General features: G+C 39.4%; 1 protein-coding gene across 2 annotated transcripts; it reads right to left on the reverse strand.

Annotated features, from left to right (window-relative positions):
• Positions 1-691: 691 nt before the first annotated feature.
• On the reverse strand, positions 692-12,015 carry LOC110712115 (flowering time control protein FPA-like). 2 transcript variants are annotated; one of them, XM_021890535.1, is made up of 4 exons: positions 11,724-12,015; positions 11,226-11,591; positions 2,311-3,536; positions 692-1,981 (listed from the first exon to the last, which is right to left on the reverse strand). In XM_021890535.1, exons 1-4 carry the CDS (start codon positions 11,724-11,726, stop codon positions 841-843), a joined length of 2,736 nt encoding a protein of 911 aa, XP_021746227.1. In that variant the 5' UTR covers positions 11,727-12,015; the 3' UTR covers positions 692-840. The 2 variants fall into 2 exon arrangements, with proteins under 2 accessions (XP_021746227.1, XP_021746226.1); XM_021890534.1 differs by having other exon boundaries at positions 2,311-3,557.
• Between the last annotated feature and the right edge of the window lie 6,309 nt (positions 12,016-18,324).

Below are 18,324 nucleotides of genomic sequence, written 5' to 3' on the forward strand. Positions count from 1 at the left end.
GGGTTACATCGATTGAGTACGTGATGAGGGAGAAACGGTTAAGATGGTTTGGCCATGTAAGAAAGAGATCAAGTGAAGCTCCAGTAAGGAGGCTTGAAGAATTACAAAGTGTTGGGATCGCAAGAGGTAGAGGAAGACCTAAGAAAAATTGAAATGAGGTGATTGAGAGTGACATAAGTGCTTTGGGGGATTAAGGACAATATGGTGTTGGATAGGGTGGTGTGGAACGAGAAAATTCACATCAACATATCCTAATTATATTTACTTTTAAATTTATTTTCGTTTTCATTATATTTTAGCCCACCTATGTTTTATGAACTTTATTGTTTTCCTTTGCTAAAGTTTTCTCAAACCTTTATATTTTCAACTTGAATATTTTAACCACTCTTTTAAAACTTACCTGAATTTTATTCTTGATTCTCTTTTAAAACTCTCTTATTTTTTCTTAAATGCTCTTTCATATACTCACTTTACTCACCCTTTTTTTCAAACTCTTTTAAATAATAGTTTTGTTATGTCCGTTTCTTTATAACATACGATTCCTTATGACATTCATGTTAGCCGACCCCAAATCATTTTGAGACTAAGGCTTTATTGTTGTTGTTGTGAAAGTAAACCCCTCATTAGAGGGAATAATTCAAATTTTTCTTTTTTTAATTCATCAGGTACTACTATTTAGTGCAATGCATCATCATGTTCACCTGCTTAGTGCAACCAGGACTTCACTTCCAAAATTATCAGAATTTTTTTAAAAAAAATTCTAAGTTTATCATTTTCACTATTTTGGGGTAGAAGGGGGAGAGGAGGATTCTGAAATTCAACTCCTAAAATCTCAACCAATTAAGGTGCCTTGCCTTGTTGGATTTGCTGAAGCAAAGCTGCAGCAAGTTGCAAAGTTGCCTGCAGCCGTTTCTGAGGATCAGCTTCACCGTCATCTTGTGCATTACCTGTGTTCACAATCTCTTGATTCCCCTGTGTTGCCACGGGACCAGCATGAGCGAATGCCCGCACGTTTTCTGCTTGCACTGGTTGCTGCTGCAGCTGACTAAACGGAGATGGTGACATGTCAGAAGACACCTGATTTGCTGTTTGTGAAGCATTATATCTTGGGGGAACTCTTGACAGACTTTCATGTTGATTCCCAATGAAGCCAGATGATCTATAAACATCAGCAGCTGGAGGAGAGCGGTTTGTAGTTTGCCTTTGTAGCTGCCCCCGCAGAGAGACATCAGCATGCTGCTCTTGTTGAAAACCACTCAGAGGCAAAGAAGGTACAGATGATGAAAATTTTTGTTCATGAAGAGACGACTTGCTACCATCAGAATATTCGGTACCAGCATCATAAATAACCCTGCTAAACTCTGTACCACCCCTACCAGAATTGGAATTATTATATCCTTCAGAAACAGGATATGCTTGCAATGTTGCATCCCGAGGGGCAGAGTAACCAGGTTGGAAATTGTGTCTGCTTTCCATGTGATAAGGGATGCTTCCGCTTCCATGATCATAAGATGGGAATGGTGATGGAGCTGAAGCTTTGCTATTTCCTTGTAATGATGCACGATCAACGTCTGAAGGTATAGGAGAGGGACCTGGAAATTGCAGTTTGCTGTATGATGTATCAGCATGTGAATAAATGACATCTCTATTTTTCATCTCATTCTCTAGAGGATGAGAAGCCAAGGTAGGACTAGATGGTTCTAAACTTAAAACGACACCAGATATACTTAGCTTCCCAGGTATTTTTAGCACGTTCTCAGAGAAATCTGAAGGGGGGACAAGAAACAAGGTGTTCCTATCATCCAACTTAGCAACTGCTGCCCGTTGCTTCTCTCCCAGATAATGCATAAATTCATTATAATATACCATATCTGCATCACTGGCAGGGACGAAAAAGACAACCCAAGAGCAGGTAGCCTGATAATAATGCTTAGAAAGCATATCAAGCCCAGTCCGTGCAGTGCAATCTAGGAACTCTGGCCTGCAAACGAAGAGTTGTCACTGAGTTACCAAGAAAGTGAAGGTGCATGGAGAGGAAATAATATGTAATGAACATAAAACATTTTCACGTTATTATTGTTATTCGTGCTGTGCTGTAATATGCATTGTGCTATTTTTGTATAATCGTACTACTAATCTAAATTGAACCAGTGAGAAGTCCCACATTTTAGTGATACTTCACCCCCTTTGGCCCCTCCCCCTCCCATCTACTTTTCTTAATATTTTTTTAAATAAAATGGAAGTGATCAAAGCACAGTACTAGCTTAAACAGGTAACTTTAGGAAGTCATGAGGAAAGGTTTGTACTAACAAGAAGAAATCCATGACTTTTCCGACTGGAAAGCAACGAGCTTGGCAGACAGGAGTTCCACCCTTTGCTATAGTACCCTCCCATTTCCATTCCTTCGTTCCTCGCTGATGCAACTCAGAGGTGGTTCTTTTCCACTCAGCTGGAATTGATGATGAATTTGGAGGAGGTGACCGGAAAGTATCATGAGATGATCCCCAATTGTCATGCCTATCCCCTAAAGATCGATTTAAGTTTGAAGGATTCTCTGGCAGTCTTCTATACGGAATAGGAGGCCCAGACTCATCTGACAAAGAAAATTCAGGAACTAATCCAGGGAAAACATGCTTATCCTGGCTTACATTATGCAAAGGATATTCAGGAAGCTCCTCACGTGGAAAGGAATCAATTTTCAATTTCTTTCCTCTGTGATAGTTGTAAGTATCCTCCGGCAAGTCCCTTCGATCTTCTGGAAATGGACTTTTTCTTCTCAGATTTCGAGGAGAAAAGTCATGATATTGAGCACTTCCATCTCTAAAAGGACTCCTACTATATTCCTGCCGCCCTTGTGAAGGACCTATATCTGGTCCAAGTTCATGAAATTTTCTGTCTTCATATGAACCACCAGTATGAGCCCATGGAGACTCTAGCCTCCTGAAGCTCCTAATTTCAGGATCTTCATATTCCATGTTTGGGTAATGGGGGACCCTAATGCTTGGATCTTCAGGTTCTCTGGCATTTCTATCAGCGCGTAAGTTATCAGAAGATCCAATCTGATTAAAGGACTTAGAATGTGAAGGAGGAGCATTAGGCCCCAGACTTTGCCTCCCACCAGCAGATGAAGCATGCTCTTTCCTAGAAAAAGATATATGCACGCGTGGATTTCCAAACAATTTTCCTTGGAGAGTTTCTTTAGCCCTGCAAGCTGATGCTAGATTCCTGAACTGGACGAATGCATATGTACGACCTGGGAATGCAGTTATCTTGTCAATATCTCCAAATGGAGAAAAAGCCTTCCTTAATATCGCTTCATCCACTTTCAAGCATGATGGAAACCCTATCCATAAAATTTCAGTTGGATGGTCTGAGCCACGTTCATTTCTCCTTGGACTATCTGGATAGTATGCATCAGGGCTAGCAGGACGCTTTCTAGATTCCCTTGGTGAGAATGCTGAACTTCTGTTTCGAGGTTGCAGCTCATCTCGATGTTGCAAGTACAACTCATCACGTGGAGGAGCAGATGACTTGTCCTGGGATTCAGAATCTGTATACTTGTATGCAAGAAAACATTACAATAAGCTGACAATTAGCAATCTGGAACAAGTTACAATAACAAGATTGCATGATCGAACACCCATAAAGGAGAATTCCAATAATTTCAACAAAATATCATCTTTAATAATATTTAGAGAAGTTAAACAGTTTGCATCTGTCTTAGACACTAACAGAGGAATTGACAAAGAATCACCCTCCCAATGTTCACTATTCATGTCTCCAAATATCCAGCCAATCATAGAATGTTCATATTCTTACTTAAAATCCCAATATATCATAGAAACAATTGCTCACTTTCTTACAAAAATATATCTAGATAGAAAATCATCTAGCACACTAAGATTGCATGCACCATGAGTTAGTTATCTTACCAGTTGCAAAGAAATCATTCTAATCACGCACCTGAGAATATCAACTAGAATACAGACCTAAATCATCCAAGACATGTAATCGTAGATGCCCATATAGGTACATACACAGACAGCACCTTCACGCAGGCACATAAAGATAAAGCCACACAACTAACACAAGTACACGTACTTATGTCCATACACAGAAAACTTCCTCAAAGTATAGCATCAAATATCCAAAATTATCGTCAGGATGTGTGTTCTCCAGACATATTATAGGTAGACAGATTTTAAGTGAATTATTACATTATTAAAAAACTAAGATACATCATTTACAAGAACCATACACTGCAAAAACATCAAGATTTTAGCAAAAGAACACAGCAATACCGAAAACCCTTCGCATCAAAAATTTGGTTTTGGATGAGATGCAAATAAAAACTAAAAGATGTATGCTTTTGTGTGGTAACAGGCCCTATTTTTTTTTCCTTTTTCTATTTTTGAAATGTTACATATTAGTAAATCAAATCAATTTCTGCCAAAGATATAATACTTAGAGGCACATTTTCAGTGAATACAATCTCAGTTCCAACATTCACACCCCTTTAAGCAACATAATGCACAACCATTATTCCCACCCCTTTTAGCATGACCAATATCTAAAGAGAATAACCAAAAACCAAGAACCAAGATGAATAACTTGACAACTATTATCCATAAGCAACAACTTACAGATAAATTATTGGCAACTTACTAAGCAGTATCCTATGCTTTTTGAGCATGGCTTCAGAAGCCAAGCTATGCAAATAGACCAGTTGAAAGCTTGATGTTTTTATTTACATTCTCAGATCAGGAAAAAATTCCATGAGTGTAAAATTAATTTGAAGCAAGAATCACCTTTATCTTTACAACTTTCACAGTGTACTTAATAACTGAATTAAGCTGATGCAGCTTCTAAACTTCCTTCACCACATCTATATTTTTTTATCAACAAACTAAATGCACATAGTGTCTCACAGTTGACGATGTATTACCCTTACTCACTACAGGCAGCAGAAGTGTAGAACCCTTGACGAAACATCCAATATTCATTGCATGCAAATTAATGACCAAGGTTGAACACACAACATTCATGACACATGAAGTCAAAGGATAAGCATGCAAAAGTGCCAAACAAACAAAGACATTCACTTTTTACCCCAGACAGATTTAATAAAAGATAATAAACTATGCCTCCACCACTACTCGTCTAACACTAATAATATATTCAGTGTGTAGTTATTACCTTGAAAAATAAATTCAGATATTTTCAGATAAATTGATTTCATATGAAAAGAGCACACCCTCAGTGAAGATCTAGACAAGAGAAATATGATGAGGATATATAAATCAATCAGGCTGGGACAGATTGATATGCAATCACGTTCTTCAGCCCTTTGCTATAGGCACCAAAATTTCTTCGTGTGCTATCTTTACATAAAGTGATTGATCAGATGATGAATTTTAATCTAATCATAAAAATTTGAGCAGCTACATATTTCCACCCAAAGAAACAAATAAACAAATCAGAATCAGGGAAGACCAGATAAAAGAGATTAAGAAAAGGGTCTTCACCTTTATAAAATGAGTATTAGGAAATCGATAATTCAAGCATTCCAAGGTATTTTCCAAAACTCATTCTAAGGTAGTCAACAATTACATATGCTACTATTTATTAATAAATGAATTTAATCCATTTATAATCTTCATATAGTGTTGCAAATTGCCTCTTTAGCCCCACTCCCACTAGCAAAATGCTCCACCCCAACCCCAACATCTAACTTCTTACCTAAATATAAAAATAAAAATTAAAAAAAAAATAAAACAGAGAAAAACAGGGGACAAAATTTATGAGTAAAAGTCTCGATACTTGTGGCAATAAAATCTTTCACTTAACTAACAGCATGCCAAATACAAAAAATTTCAACAAAATTTGTCCATTTCACATCAAAATGACCCTTATTTTTCTACTCCAATACTCCACAAGGGTATAAGAAACTATTGTAAGTAAGTTTCTACCAACGCTAGCTTCAACAATTAAATGACACAGCAACATTAGGTGGTCTAATGTTCAAACAATATAAGGTAAAAGAATAACAAGTGTCATCATCAAACTAATATGAGATATAAGAATATCAAGTATTATCAAACTCCTAATGAGCAGTGATTGTATTAAAGAAACTAGAACAAGGAATTCAGGCACTGTTTGCCAAATGATAAACTATTATGAAAGCAAAAGTTATAAATAAATAAATTTAAAAAAAAAAAAAAAAAAAAAAAAAAATGGTCTTAAAAAGTTGCAGTGTATATTAACATTACCAAACTAATTCAGATCACACAAATGCCAAATATCAGAAAATAAGAAGTCATTTAAAAACAATGACATGTTACAAGACTCTTCATTTCAAGTACCTGAACTAGCCAATTGACACTAAAAAATATGGGTATGAAATTTATATCTAGCAATTAAATTACCAGTTAGGCATGTCATCATATAAGCATAAAGTTAGAACTGTAAAGCCAAAGATAAAGAGATTAAAGCATATGCTTGTATCTAGGCTTAAGATTAAAATTATAATAATACTAAAAATACTCATCAAAAAAAAAAAAAAAAAAAAATAGTACTAAAAATAGGGAAAATTTGTCAAGACAAACCTTTCAACAATCACTTTTTGCAAAAAAACCTTTATAAAAATTTTCTGGCAAATTCTGACCTTCAAATTTTTTTTCTTTTTTTTTTTTTTTTTTTTTGCGAATACAACATTACAACCTTATCTTACTTTCCAATATAAACCAACCAATTTCAGACGTTGACCCGCACGTGCAGGTCACGTGACCTTCACAAATTTTATTTCCACACTATCTTTCTTCTATTTTCACTTCATCTTGTTCACCCATTTCTCCATTAATTGCCAATACAACAATTCTTCAACTAAAGTATGAATTCAATTCTTATTTATGATATCTCATTGTAAATTCTTCAATCGAAGTATTAGCTTTAATCTCCTCTTAGAATTATCAAAAACATCTTTGCTGCAGTCTACCCTCTTTTCGAATTCACATGATCCTCTATCAAGGCATCAATTCTCAATTGGATAATATTTTTTTATCAAAAAACATATCAAATTGCAAAACAAAATCAAAATCATAAAATACAACCAATAAATTTAAAGCAGAATTTTAAAAAAAAAAAAAAGGGGGGGGGGTGTTGGGGGTAGGTATCCCATATTGTGGGCAAAGACAAGTATGTTTCAAACAAAGACATTTGAAGATCCTGGGATTTAAGCAACTTCTCATCTACTTATTGGTTCCCCTTCTTTCCTTCATTACAAAAATTAGGGACAAGAACCCTAACTTTAACATCAATTGCAGAAATTTAGACAATTTAGAGGTGGAAACATGCATTACCTTGGACAATATGGGTTGAATTAAGATGGGCAACATTAAAATTGGACGATCAATGGAGAATTCAATTGAATTTAGATCTTCCAAGTCTCTATTGAAGATAAGAGAAATAAAATCAAGCAAAGTTGGAAGGGAAAGGAGTGTAAGTAAAAGAAATAAGGCTCATGTGAATGTCACATGCAGGTCAACACTTGAAATTCGTCAGTCAACATCAAAAAGTAAGGTAAGGTTGTAATTCCGAAAAAAGGGTTAAAGGTCTGAACTTGCCAAAAAAAAATTATAAGGTTGTTTGTCGCAAAAAGTGTTATCTAAAAGGCCTTTTTGACATATCCTCCTAATAAAAACTAAAAAAAAATAAAATTGAAGAGTGCTTCTCCGAATAAAATAATGCCGAAGTTATGTGGACATGTGTTTTAGAATATGGAACAACAAAGCCATAAATGCTTTGATCCAACACTCATCTCTAATTTCAAGACAAAATTACTTGTTTCTTCCAAAAAAGACTACCAAAAATCAAACTACAATTCAATGAAGACAAGGTAATATTCAGTCAATATATGTTAATGCCAGCAGCTTTCTTGCACAAATAACACATGCACAGTTGTGGAATAATGATAGCATATGAGTGGCTTCAAGTTCAAATGGAAGCTCATTCTTTATTTACATACACCATAATAACACACATGTTCCTTCATAACACAATGGCACAATTTCCATAAGTTGATTGAATATGTGTAGAGAATGGCAATATCACAGGTTATACAGATATAATACCTACAAGAAAGATGCTGAGTTGACAAATGTAAGAGACATTATAGTTTCAAAATGCTTTTCAAGACATCACCTGATTTAATGGTTAGATAAAAATCTCAAGTGTTTGTTTGGTTTACATAAGAAGTAGAAGTTCCCATGAAGTTTAAATTGATGGGAATTAAATTTCATAATCAATTTCATAGAAATTTTCTAAAGTAGTTTGATTAGAAAAGGGGAAAGTAACTTCCCATAGATATTTCTACTTACCTAGGGGAAGTTAGGTTAGTAAATTCCTACATTTTGTGGAAAGTGGAAATTATTAGGAAGTTCTACTCCCCATTTCACAAATTTTTTGCCAACCAAACAACTCACCTATCTTGCATTTCCTAGGATGTCCCACTTTCCATGTTTAGTTATGTCAACCAAACAATCACTTAGAATTTGTAAAATAAGTCTGCCAACGTAGTTTGTTTCTGTGACTGTATGATCTACTTTGCACCTTTATTGCCATTGGTTGGGGGTGCTACCTATGGAACTTCTCATATTAATATTCAACAAATTAGGGGCAGCCATGAATGGTTTTACACTCTAAACCTTTCTCGTATAAGGCAGATCTCTTTAATCTAAAGACAAAAAAAAATACAGAAGCTAAACTGCAACCGACTTCCCTTTATGTGAGGATGAAACAGGCAGAGTTTTCTTCCATTTGCTTTCTCAGATATTGATCTGAGAAAAGAAAAGCTGATCTGTATGCATTGACCAGTATCCTAAATATAACATCTTTAGCCCTGCTTATTTTCATTTGTGTTCCTTTGCCTATTTAGTAAGATGATAGTACGATACTATATCTCTGATAACTAACCATAACTTCCTTCTTGCAGTTTGTATTCACAAAGTGATCTAGTATACCCTTTGTGGAAACAGGCAGGAGATGCATTTACATAATTCCTCAAGCCCAAATTCAACAGAGTTGTTGACTTGGGGTAACATGTAGTGGTATTCAAGAGCTCCTTAAGAGTTCCAATTCACCAAATTCTGCTCTCTTACACTCTATATCTGTCTCTTCTAGTATAAATTCATTTTCTTCAGAAATTAAAAGTTGCACAGTAGCTATGAGGTGCACCCAGCGTCCCAGCATAAATTGGAGAAAGGATGTAAATTATTGCATTCATTTTCATCAGATTACTCAGCCATCCATCTCTTGGGTAATGTAAAATGGTACGAGCATGTTATATGGTTTTGAGAACAAAGGCAAAGCCCCTAACTATTACGTAGCACAATTTAGGCTGATATTCATTTTAAATGCACATACCAAACCCTCGAAGGCATTCCTAGATCTCCTTAATAAAAAGGCATGATACATGCTCATCAATGTGCAATCATGGGTGTATTGGGATAACACAATATATCATCAGACCTTCCCACTTTATATACTAATAAAGTTTTTTTTTCCAAGAGAGGATGAGAGATGTAAGACAGCAGCAGTTCCACCAAGTATGATTCGAGTAAGAGCTGTATCATTTGTGAACCAATAAAGCACTGTACAATCATGACACATGAAATTTGTTCCAGATAATTTCTGTTTTCACTCATGAATCCCTTCATGTTTTTTCTTTCTTACAAAGAGCTTGGGCTCATTTATAGACCTAGCTTAGATTTTCATTCCCATTGTTGCTCCTCCCTGTGAGAGGCCAATTTTCCATCAATATAATTATCCTCACCCGAACTTTCAATCAGCAATCAAAATTCTTATTGCAATGTTGTTTATAGTTATTTCTGATATGCGCCATTTTTGAATCTCGCTGGGGTTTTTCGAATCTAGTTTCTGGAATAGTTTTTACTGCTGCCTTGAGAGTTGGATTCTCAAGTGCTTCTGTGCTGTGCCGGAAATTATTATCATTTTGCTGAAATCCTCTGCAGATTTTTGTCAAGACTCTGCTACTGGTTTCTGAGTCCTGTTTGTAGTCTTCTCTATCCTATCTTTTTGTATGTACACATTCTTTTGTTGAATATATTCATAGTTTTTAAGTCATTTTTAAAATTTTAAATCCTAGTAAAGCCCTTTTCTTTTTTCCTGTTTTTGTAGTTAGTAGTTAGATTGAGGTCAAAAAGATGTCTCCTCTGTTTATGCTCATAAAATTACTTCAGATATGGAAGCTATAGCATGATTATCTGGTTCTCATAAAGGGTTATGGAAGTTCTTTTCGGCTGAAGCTGAAGATAGGTCATAGTCGACACAGTAAAATTAAAGATAGGGTTTCCGTGTGTGTTAATATCTATTTACTATCGTTGTACATCAGATATTGCCTCTGATTTAAGGATTAGTTTTCTTCCAACCGGATTGCGATATCTTTCCATATTAAAAGTAAAGCATAAAATTTTAGGCATTTATTATTTATATACGTTATCAACCCTAGGGATCTCCTAAATCTGTTATACACCCTTTAATAATCGACGGTGCATATGCCACACTTTATTCCATGTGGAAACAGATGATTTTGAAAACTGATACAACCTAGTTGTATCCATGTTTATAGCCTAGTTGTATCCATGTTTCAATGGACATTGAATTTTCCTAATATTTACGAAGGGAAGTCCCGAAAGGCAGCCACAAGCAAGCACTTTTGGCTGTACATGTAAAGAATCCTGAGATCCACTAATGATTATGACGTCACCTGATTATGTCCATCTTTTTCGTGCTAATAATCAAATATATTTCCATATTTGAGCACCAATGATAACCCTATATTTTTTATAACTTTCGCGCCTATATTTAAAGTCATTTCCATATTTGATCACCAGTGATAACCCTATGGTTTTTACAACCTGCAAATCCATCTGGCATGCCTGGTTTTTGTAATGAGCTTATGATTCTTAGTGAATACTTCATTTGCTGATCATATTCATATAAAGTATCCTATTCATTCCGGGGCAAAATAAACAAGCCACTTTCATAAGCAGCATCTCAATTGTACTAAACTTTTTCAACTTGAAAAACTCCATACGTTCAATTCCAAAATGAAGTACAAAAGCAGAATGTATGACACAAATATGTTGGCATAGAATCACCAATATTACGACGAAAACAATAAAGGGTAGACAAAAGAAGAAACTAACCGACTTGGCAAACTCAATCCTAAGAGGCATGCCTGCAAGACTAAACCCCTGAAGCGAATTCAAAGCCGCAATAGCATCATCTTCCCTCACATAATTGACAAAGGCGTAGCTCCGACCGGAATGGCACGCAATATTTTCGAGGTCTCCGAACCTAATGAAGTGATCAGCAAGAGTTGATTGACTAATGTGGTGAGACAAATTCCCAACCCATAAATGCCGGGAAGGAGGATTATTCTTGCCACGAGAAGGCTTGCTTTCGTCGAAACGAGACGAAGACGACGAATGATGATTATGGTGTCGCTGACTATGGTACTGCTGTGTATGATGATCCCTCCTTGAATGATATTCCCTTCCAACTCTCCCACTCTATAAAACAACAAGTTCACAATCAAATCAATAAATTTTGCAATCAAATCAAAAACCCCACATAATATAACCATTAAAATGGTAATCAATGAAATGGGTATGGACTGAATTGAGAAAAAGAGAGAAAATCACCATTGTTTTGCAGGAAAGATGAAGGCTTTTTCCAGAATTGCAGTGAATTAGAAGAGTTGAAGAAGACGAATTTGATTCAACTTAAAGTGTTGATTAAAATCTTCGAAGTTGAAATGAATGAATGAGAGAATTGAAATGGATGGATTGTAATGAAGATGAGATTAATCGAAGTGAAGTTTGCGGTGAAAAAGAGGGGTTTTTTTTAGGGTTTGGCTACCAAGGAAAAATGAATGATATTTCTTCCCTGTTAAATATGGAAGAGAAGTATATAGAGATATGATGGAAATTTTGTTACATTTTGTATATTATTATTATTCCATCTAGTACGGGAATATATATACATGTTATTATCTAAGGTTCCATCATCGGATAAGATTAAATACCCAAATTTAGAATATTCTAAATAATACATGGGATAATAGTCATCTACTTGTTATTTTATAACACTCCGCCTTTGATGACTATTAAATAAAACAATAACTAAAATTTACTAGAAATCCTGTACAAAAAGAATATATTATAATGCGCATAAGATGTTATCTCGTTAAAAACCTTACTAAGAAAACCCAGTGGGAAAAACCATGGTTAAGGAAAAAAAAGTGTTCCATGCATTAACTCCCCCTCATGTAGGATTGGCAATCCCTGACCCGACCTGATAACACGATCCGAACCCGACCCGAAGTTACTGAGAGAAACCCAAACCCGACCCGAGCCGAACCCGAACAACCCGAATATTAATTTGACCCGATTTCACCTAAATTTCATATTTCATAATAATATTAAATTACACTATTTTTGACCCTCTTAAATAAAAATTAAACATGGAGAGTAGCCGACTGTTTTTCAGTAGGCATGCCCCTCTTAGTACAAAATTGAATAGTAAGTATGCAAACTTTCATTAAGTAGCTCTTGACTATTTACATCATTCAAAAGAAATATTTCTTAAGATTATCTACATTCCAAGTTCGAGGCAACGGTTGTCCGTCTGGTGTTTCCAGACGGTAGGTACCATCCCTGACTTCTTCACAGATTCGGTAGGGTCCTTCCCAGTTGGGAGTTAGTTTGCCAGACTCATTAGCCCTACCAACTGCTTCCATTTTTCTAAGTACAAAGTCCCCTACTTTGAGAGGACGCCTGTGTACTTTTTTGTTGTATGATCTAGTCATTCTCAAGCGGTAGATTTCATGGCGCAAGACAGCATTGCCTCTCCTTTCAGGAAGTGAGTCTAATGCCAGGCGCATGGCTTCCCAGTTTGCCTCTTCGTCATATAGCATTACTCGAAGAGTCGGCTCGTAGTGTTCTATTGGAAGAACAGCTTCCGCACCATAAGTTAGGAGGAATGGAGTTTCTCCAGTCGCCCCTTTTTCAGTCGTCCTAATGGCCCAGAGAACATGTGGTAATTCATCCGCCCATAGGCCGCCTGCTCGTTCAATCTTTTTCTTGAGACCGTCTGAGATGATTTTATTAAAGGCTTCTACCTGGCCGTTTGCTTGTGGACGGCCGACAGATGCAAAGTAGTGTGCAATTCCTTGGTCACCCAACCAGCTTTTGAGAACAGGCGTCTCAAATTGGGGACCATTATCAAAAACCATAGACATGGGAACCCCGAACCGAGTGATGACATTTTTCCAAATGAATGAAATTACATCCTTCGTCTTGATTCCCTTTACAGCCTCCGCCTCTACCCATTTAGTGAAGTAGTCGACGGCAACAAGTATGTACCTCCTTCCGCCTGTAGCAGGCGTATATGGACCCAGAATGTCCATGCTCCACTTAGCAAACGGTAGTGGGCTATGAATGGTAGTGAGGTCAGTAGCCGGACGGTGAATTAGCTTGCCAAACCTTTGGCACTTGTCACATTTTTTCACCATTTCCATTGCATCTGCTTCCAAAGTAGGCCAAAAGTAGCCCTGCCGCCTTGCCCTTTGAGGAAGCGTCCTACCGCCTATATGAGAAGCACAGTAACCAGAGTGAAGATCGTCTAGTATCTCTCGTCCCTTTTCTAGAGTAACACACTTTAAGAAAGGTTGAAGGTACCCCCTTTTGTGAAGTTCTCCCTTTATTATTTCAAAACAGGTCGCTCATTTTTTCAGTGCTGCCGCCTGTTGATGATCATCCGGCAGGGTATCGTTTGTCAGATATGCCCTGATTGGATCCATCCAGGTTGAGCTTCTGTCTAGGATTCCAATAGGGTCTTCCTCGATGCTTCTCTTCTCCATTACATCCCAAAAAACAGTTCGAGGAGTATCAGAGGAGGCGGATGATGCTAATTTTGACAGTGCATCCGCCTGGTTGTTTTCTGATCTCGGCACTTGGATCAGATGGAAATCCTCAAGGGAGCCGACTGCTTGTCGGACCGCCTGTAAATACTTGATCATGGCCGGATGGGTTGCTTCGTATTCGCCATTGTACTGACTCACTATCAATTGTGAATCGGAACAGGCGTCTATTTTTCTTGCCCCTGCCGCCTTGCACATGCGGATTCCGGCTAGTAAAGCTTCATATTCTGCCTCATTGTTTGAGGCCTGAAAACTGAAGCGTAAAGCATACTCGTACCTGTCGCCCTCTGGCGACTGACATATGACGCCTGCTCCACAACCATTTGAAGTAGAGCTTCCGTCCACATATACCTTCCAGACTTGGTCTGGAACTTGAGAGTCAGGAGGACGAGTCATCTCAACAATAAAGTCAGCAAAGGCTTGCCTCTTCACTTCTTTTCTAGGCTCGAAAGTAACTTCGAGGCTCTGTATTTCTATGGCCCATTTGATCATTCGGCCTGACGACTCCATGATGGTCAGTGGCCGCTTGATAGGTTGGTCTGTATACACGACGACTGCATGTGCCAAAAAGTAGGGCTTCAATTTTTTAACAGCCATGAAGAGTGCAAGACCAAATTTCTCCACTAGGGGATACCTCAACTCAGCATTTTTCAGTACATGACTGACAAAGTAGACCGGGAGCTGACAGCCGTCTCTTTCAGCAAGGAGAACAGCGCTTAACGCATGATCAGAGACGGCCAGGTACATGTAAAGTACTTCTTTGGGCAAAGGGCTGACCAGCCTCGGCAAGGAATGCAAGTGAACTTTCAATTTCTGGAAGGCGGCCTCAGCATCCGGCCCCCATTCAAACCTTGCCTTTTTCTTAATTGCCTGGAAAAAGTATAGGCATTTGTCGCCTGATCGGCTTAGAAATCTTCCCAAGGCCGCTAGACAACCTGTTAACTTCTGAACCTCTCGGATGGTACGAGGCGACTGCATGTCAATGACCGCCTGCACCTTCTCAGGGTTCGCCTCTATTCCTCTCTGATTGATAAGGAATCCGAGAAATTTCCCAGACTCAACTCCAAAGACACATTTCTTGGGATTGAGCATGACATGGTGCCGCCTGAGTGTGGCGAAAGTTTCTCGGAGGTCCGACAGATGATCTTTCTGAAGTTTAGTTTTGACAATCATATCATCAATGTATGCCTCGACGTTTCTCCCAATCTGATCAAAGAACACAGTGTTTATCATTCGCTGGAAGGTAGCCGGGGCATTCTTAAGACCAAACGGCATGACCGTGTAACAGTATAACCCCTGATCAGTGACGAAGGCCGTCTTCTCCTGATCTTTCTTCCACAAAGGAATTTGATGGAAACCAGAGTAGGCGTCCATAAAGCTCATCAAAGCATGGCCGGCTGTTGAGTCGACCAAATTATCAATTTTAGGCAGAGGGTAACTGTCTTTGGGGCACGCCTTGTTTAAGTCTGTGTAGTCTACGCACATTTGCCAGGTGCCATTCGGCTTTTTAACAAGCATCACATTTGCAACCCAGTCTGGGAAGTAACATTGCCGAATGAACCCTGCATCAAGTAATTTTTTAACTTCGGCGGCTGCCGCCTGACTTCTTTCTTCGCCATGGTTCCGTTTCTTCTGCCGTACCGGCTTCTTTTTTGGATCCACGGCCAGTTTATGTACCGCCAGATCAGGACTAATGCCTGGCATTTCATGGACTTCGAATGCAAAGATGTCCTTGTATTCTTTCAATAGTGTGTGAAAGTCGTCACCAAGGTCTCTCAGAGCAGTCGTCCCAACTTTGACTGTTCGATCAGGACGTGAGTCGTCTAAGATCAGGTCCGTATGCTCACCAGCCGGCTGAGGGCGAAACTCATCCGACCGCTCCTCTGCCAATGATTGCTATTTTCTTTCTTTTCTTGCGGCCCCTGTCTGGGATGCCTTTCTCTTCTTGCCGCCTGCTTCTTGAACAGGCGTACTCTTCTTGACATTGTCAAGGTCTGTTTTTTCACCACTTGACCCAGTGGCCATAACAGTGGGCTTGACATCCGAGAGATAGCACTCTCGGGCCATCCTCTGATCTCCCCTTAGGGAGCCGACTGTTCCATTATCCCTCTCAAACTTGAGCAACATAAGAGATGGGATTATAATAGCCTTGGAATTATTCAGGGTTGGTCGTCCCAGAATCATGTTGTAGGCCGAGAGTTCCTCTACTACCAGGAAACGGACTACCATGTGTCGTCCTTCCCCTTTTTCGCCCAGACGGATGGGTAAATCCACTCGTCCCACTGGGTGGACTCCTCCTCCTCCAAACCCTACTAAAGGGTGGGAGGCCGGATGTATGCAATCAGTCTGATATTTTAGTTTCGACAGACATTTGCTACTGATGAGATCTGAGGAGCTTCCGGTATCTATGAGGATTCAGCCAACTCTCTGGTTGGCCACTTTACATTCAATAACGATAGGGTCGTCATGCGGCCCTCTTACCCCTCCTAGATCTTCTTCAGTGATGACAATCTCAGGAAATGAATATTTGGACGGCCGTTCTTGGTGAACGGAATTTACATCTAACCGCCTGATATTGTCTTTGTTGCCCCTAATAGTGGGGCCGCCTCCTGAGAAGCCGCCTGCAATGGTGTAGACGACTGCATCATCTGTATCGGAGCTGTCGGTCTGTTGATTCTTTTTGGCCGACTGCTTTTTTGAGGAAGTGTTCCCCGCGGATTTCTTGACATAAGTGTCAAGATCACCTTGCTCAGCCAGGCGGTCCAGATACCGCATGAGACTGATGCAGTCATTGGTGTGATGACCAACATCATCATGATAAGCACAGAATTTATCTGGATTCCGGGTGTTTGCAGAACCCTTCATGGGGACCGGCTTCTCAATTGAGATCTGTCCCTTGATTTCTTTTAGGATAAACTGGTTATCTTTGTTAAACGCATACTTTGGGGAGTATGGTTTGAATTCTTTTTTCTTTTTCTCGGCCGGCTGTTTAGAGGAATCAGCCGCCCAGACCTCTTTCCTTTTCTCGTCTTTGTTGGACGACTGCTTCTGTCGTCCTTCTTTTTTGTCGGACCTTTTACCGTCCGACTGTCTTCCCGTACTACAAAGATCAGTCGCCTGTATATAGGCTTCCGCTTCAATCAAGGCCTCTTGAAGAGTCGCCACCCTCTTTCGGACCAAGTCAAATTTGAAGGTCGACCCGTCCTTGAGACCTCTGAAAAAGTCAGTATAGGCTACCTCATCCGGTAACCCTTGAATCTGTATTCTCATCAGGTTAAAACGCCTGATGTAAGAACGAAGACCCTCCTTCTCGCCCTGCTGAATTGTTCCTAAATCAAGGGTCGTTTTCTTCGCAGGGATGTTCATGGCGAAGTTGGAGGTGAATAAGTAAGCAAGCGTCCTGAAGCTATTTACACAACCAGTCTGCAGGTTGCCGAACCATTGTTGTGCGATTCCTTTGAGAGTCGCTGGGAAACACTTGCACCAGGTGGGATCATCCAACCCTTGAAGGTACATCAGGTTGGTGAAGGCCATAAGATGGTCTTCTGGGTTAGTAGTGCCGTCATAGGCGCCTACTAATACATTTTTTACTTTGGCCGGCTGAGCGGCTTCAGTAATTTCCTTGGAGAAGGTCGACGGCTGTTCACCAAGTCTAAGAAACCGTAGCTGCCAGTCCATAGGTTGGACGTTTTTTGCTGCAGGTCCACCAAACGGAGGTGGCTGCAAAAAATACTGTTGTTGCGGCACAAATGGTAAGTTTGGTACCGCCTGGTCGCTATGAAAGCCGGACTGACGGGAGGTGCCGCCTGACTGACTCTCATGATACGACTGAGTATGCCTCATCGAGGCATTTCGCAGACTGTCTTGAAAGTTTGAAGTAGAGGCCGACTCTGAAAATCGGTCACTCTTCTTCTGCTCTAGCAGTAGCCGAGCGTCTGTGAATGTTTGCTTCGACCCGTCCGCCTGAATATGACGAACAGGTTTCCTATTTCCTATAGGAAAACGGAATTTTGTGAAATCAAGGGCAGGTGGCTCCCGCTTCCTGGATTTAGGATGAGGAGTCGCCTCTCGCCCTTGAACTGGCTTCCTCTTCAGTGAAGTGGAGGGCTTCTTAGCCGACTGCTCCTTGACCAGAGCAGGCGACTTCTTGTTGATCAACTCTTGAATCTCTCCCTTGAAGTCCCTCATGAAGGTCATGAGTTCGTTCCTTGTGATGGGAGCAGACCCATCAGTCGGCGTTTGCCGAACAGGCAGTGCGCCTGCTGGCTCGCTTCCTGTATGAAGATGTTCCCGTTCTCTCCTTTCGGTATGACGGGTACGTC

The sequence above is a fragment of the Chenopodium quinoa genome, unplaced genomic scaffold (assembly GCF_001683475.1).
Source record: "Chenopodium quinoa cultivar QQ74 unplaced genomic scaffold, ASM168347v1, whole genome shotgun sequence".
NCBI lineage: Eukaryota > Viridiplantae > Streptophyta > Magnoliopsida > Caryophyllales > Amaranthaceae > Chenopodium > Chenopodium quinoa.

Coding starts and splice junctions, on each gene's coding strand:
- LOC110712115 (XM_021890534.1), bottom strand. Junction 3,558..11,225: donor GGATTGAGTTTGCCAAGTCG/GTTAGTTTCTTC, acceptor CTTGCATACAAG/TATACAGATTCTGAATCCCA. Junction 1,982..2,310: donor AAAGTCATGGATTTCTTCTT/GTTAGTACAAAC, acceptor CTTCGTTTGCAG/GCCAGAGTTCCTAGATTGCA.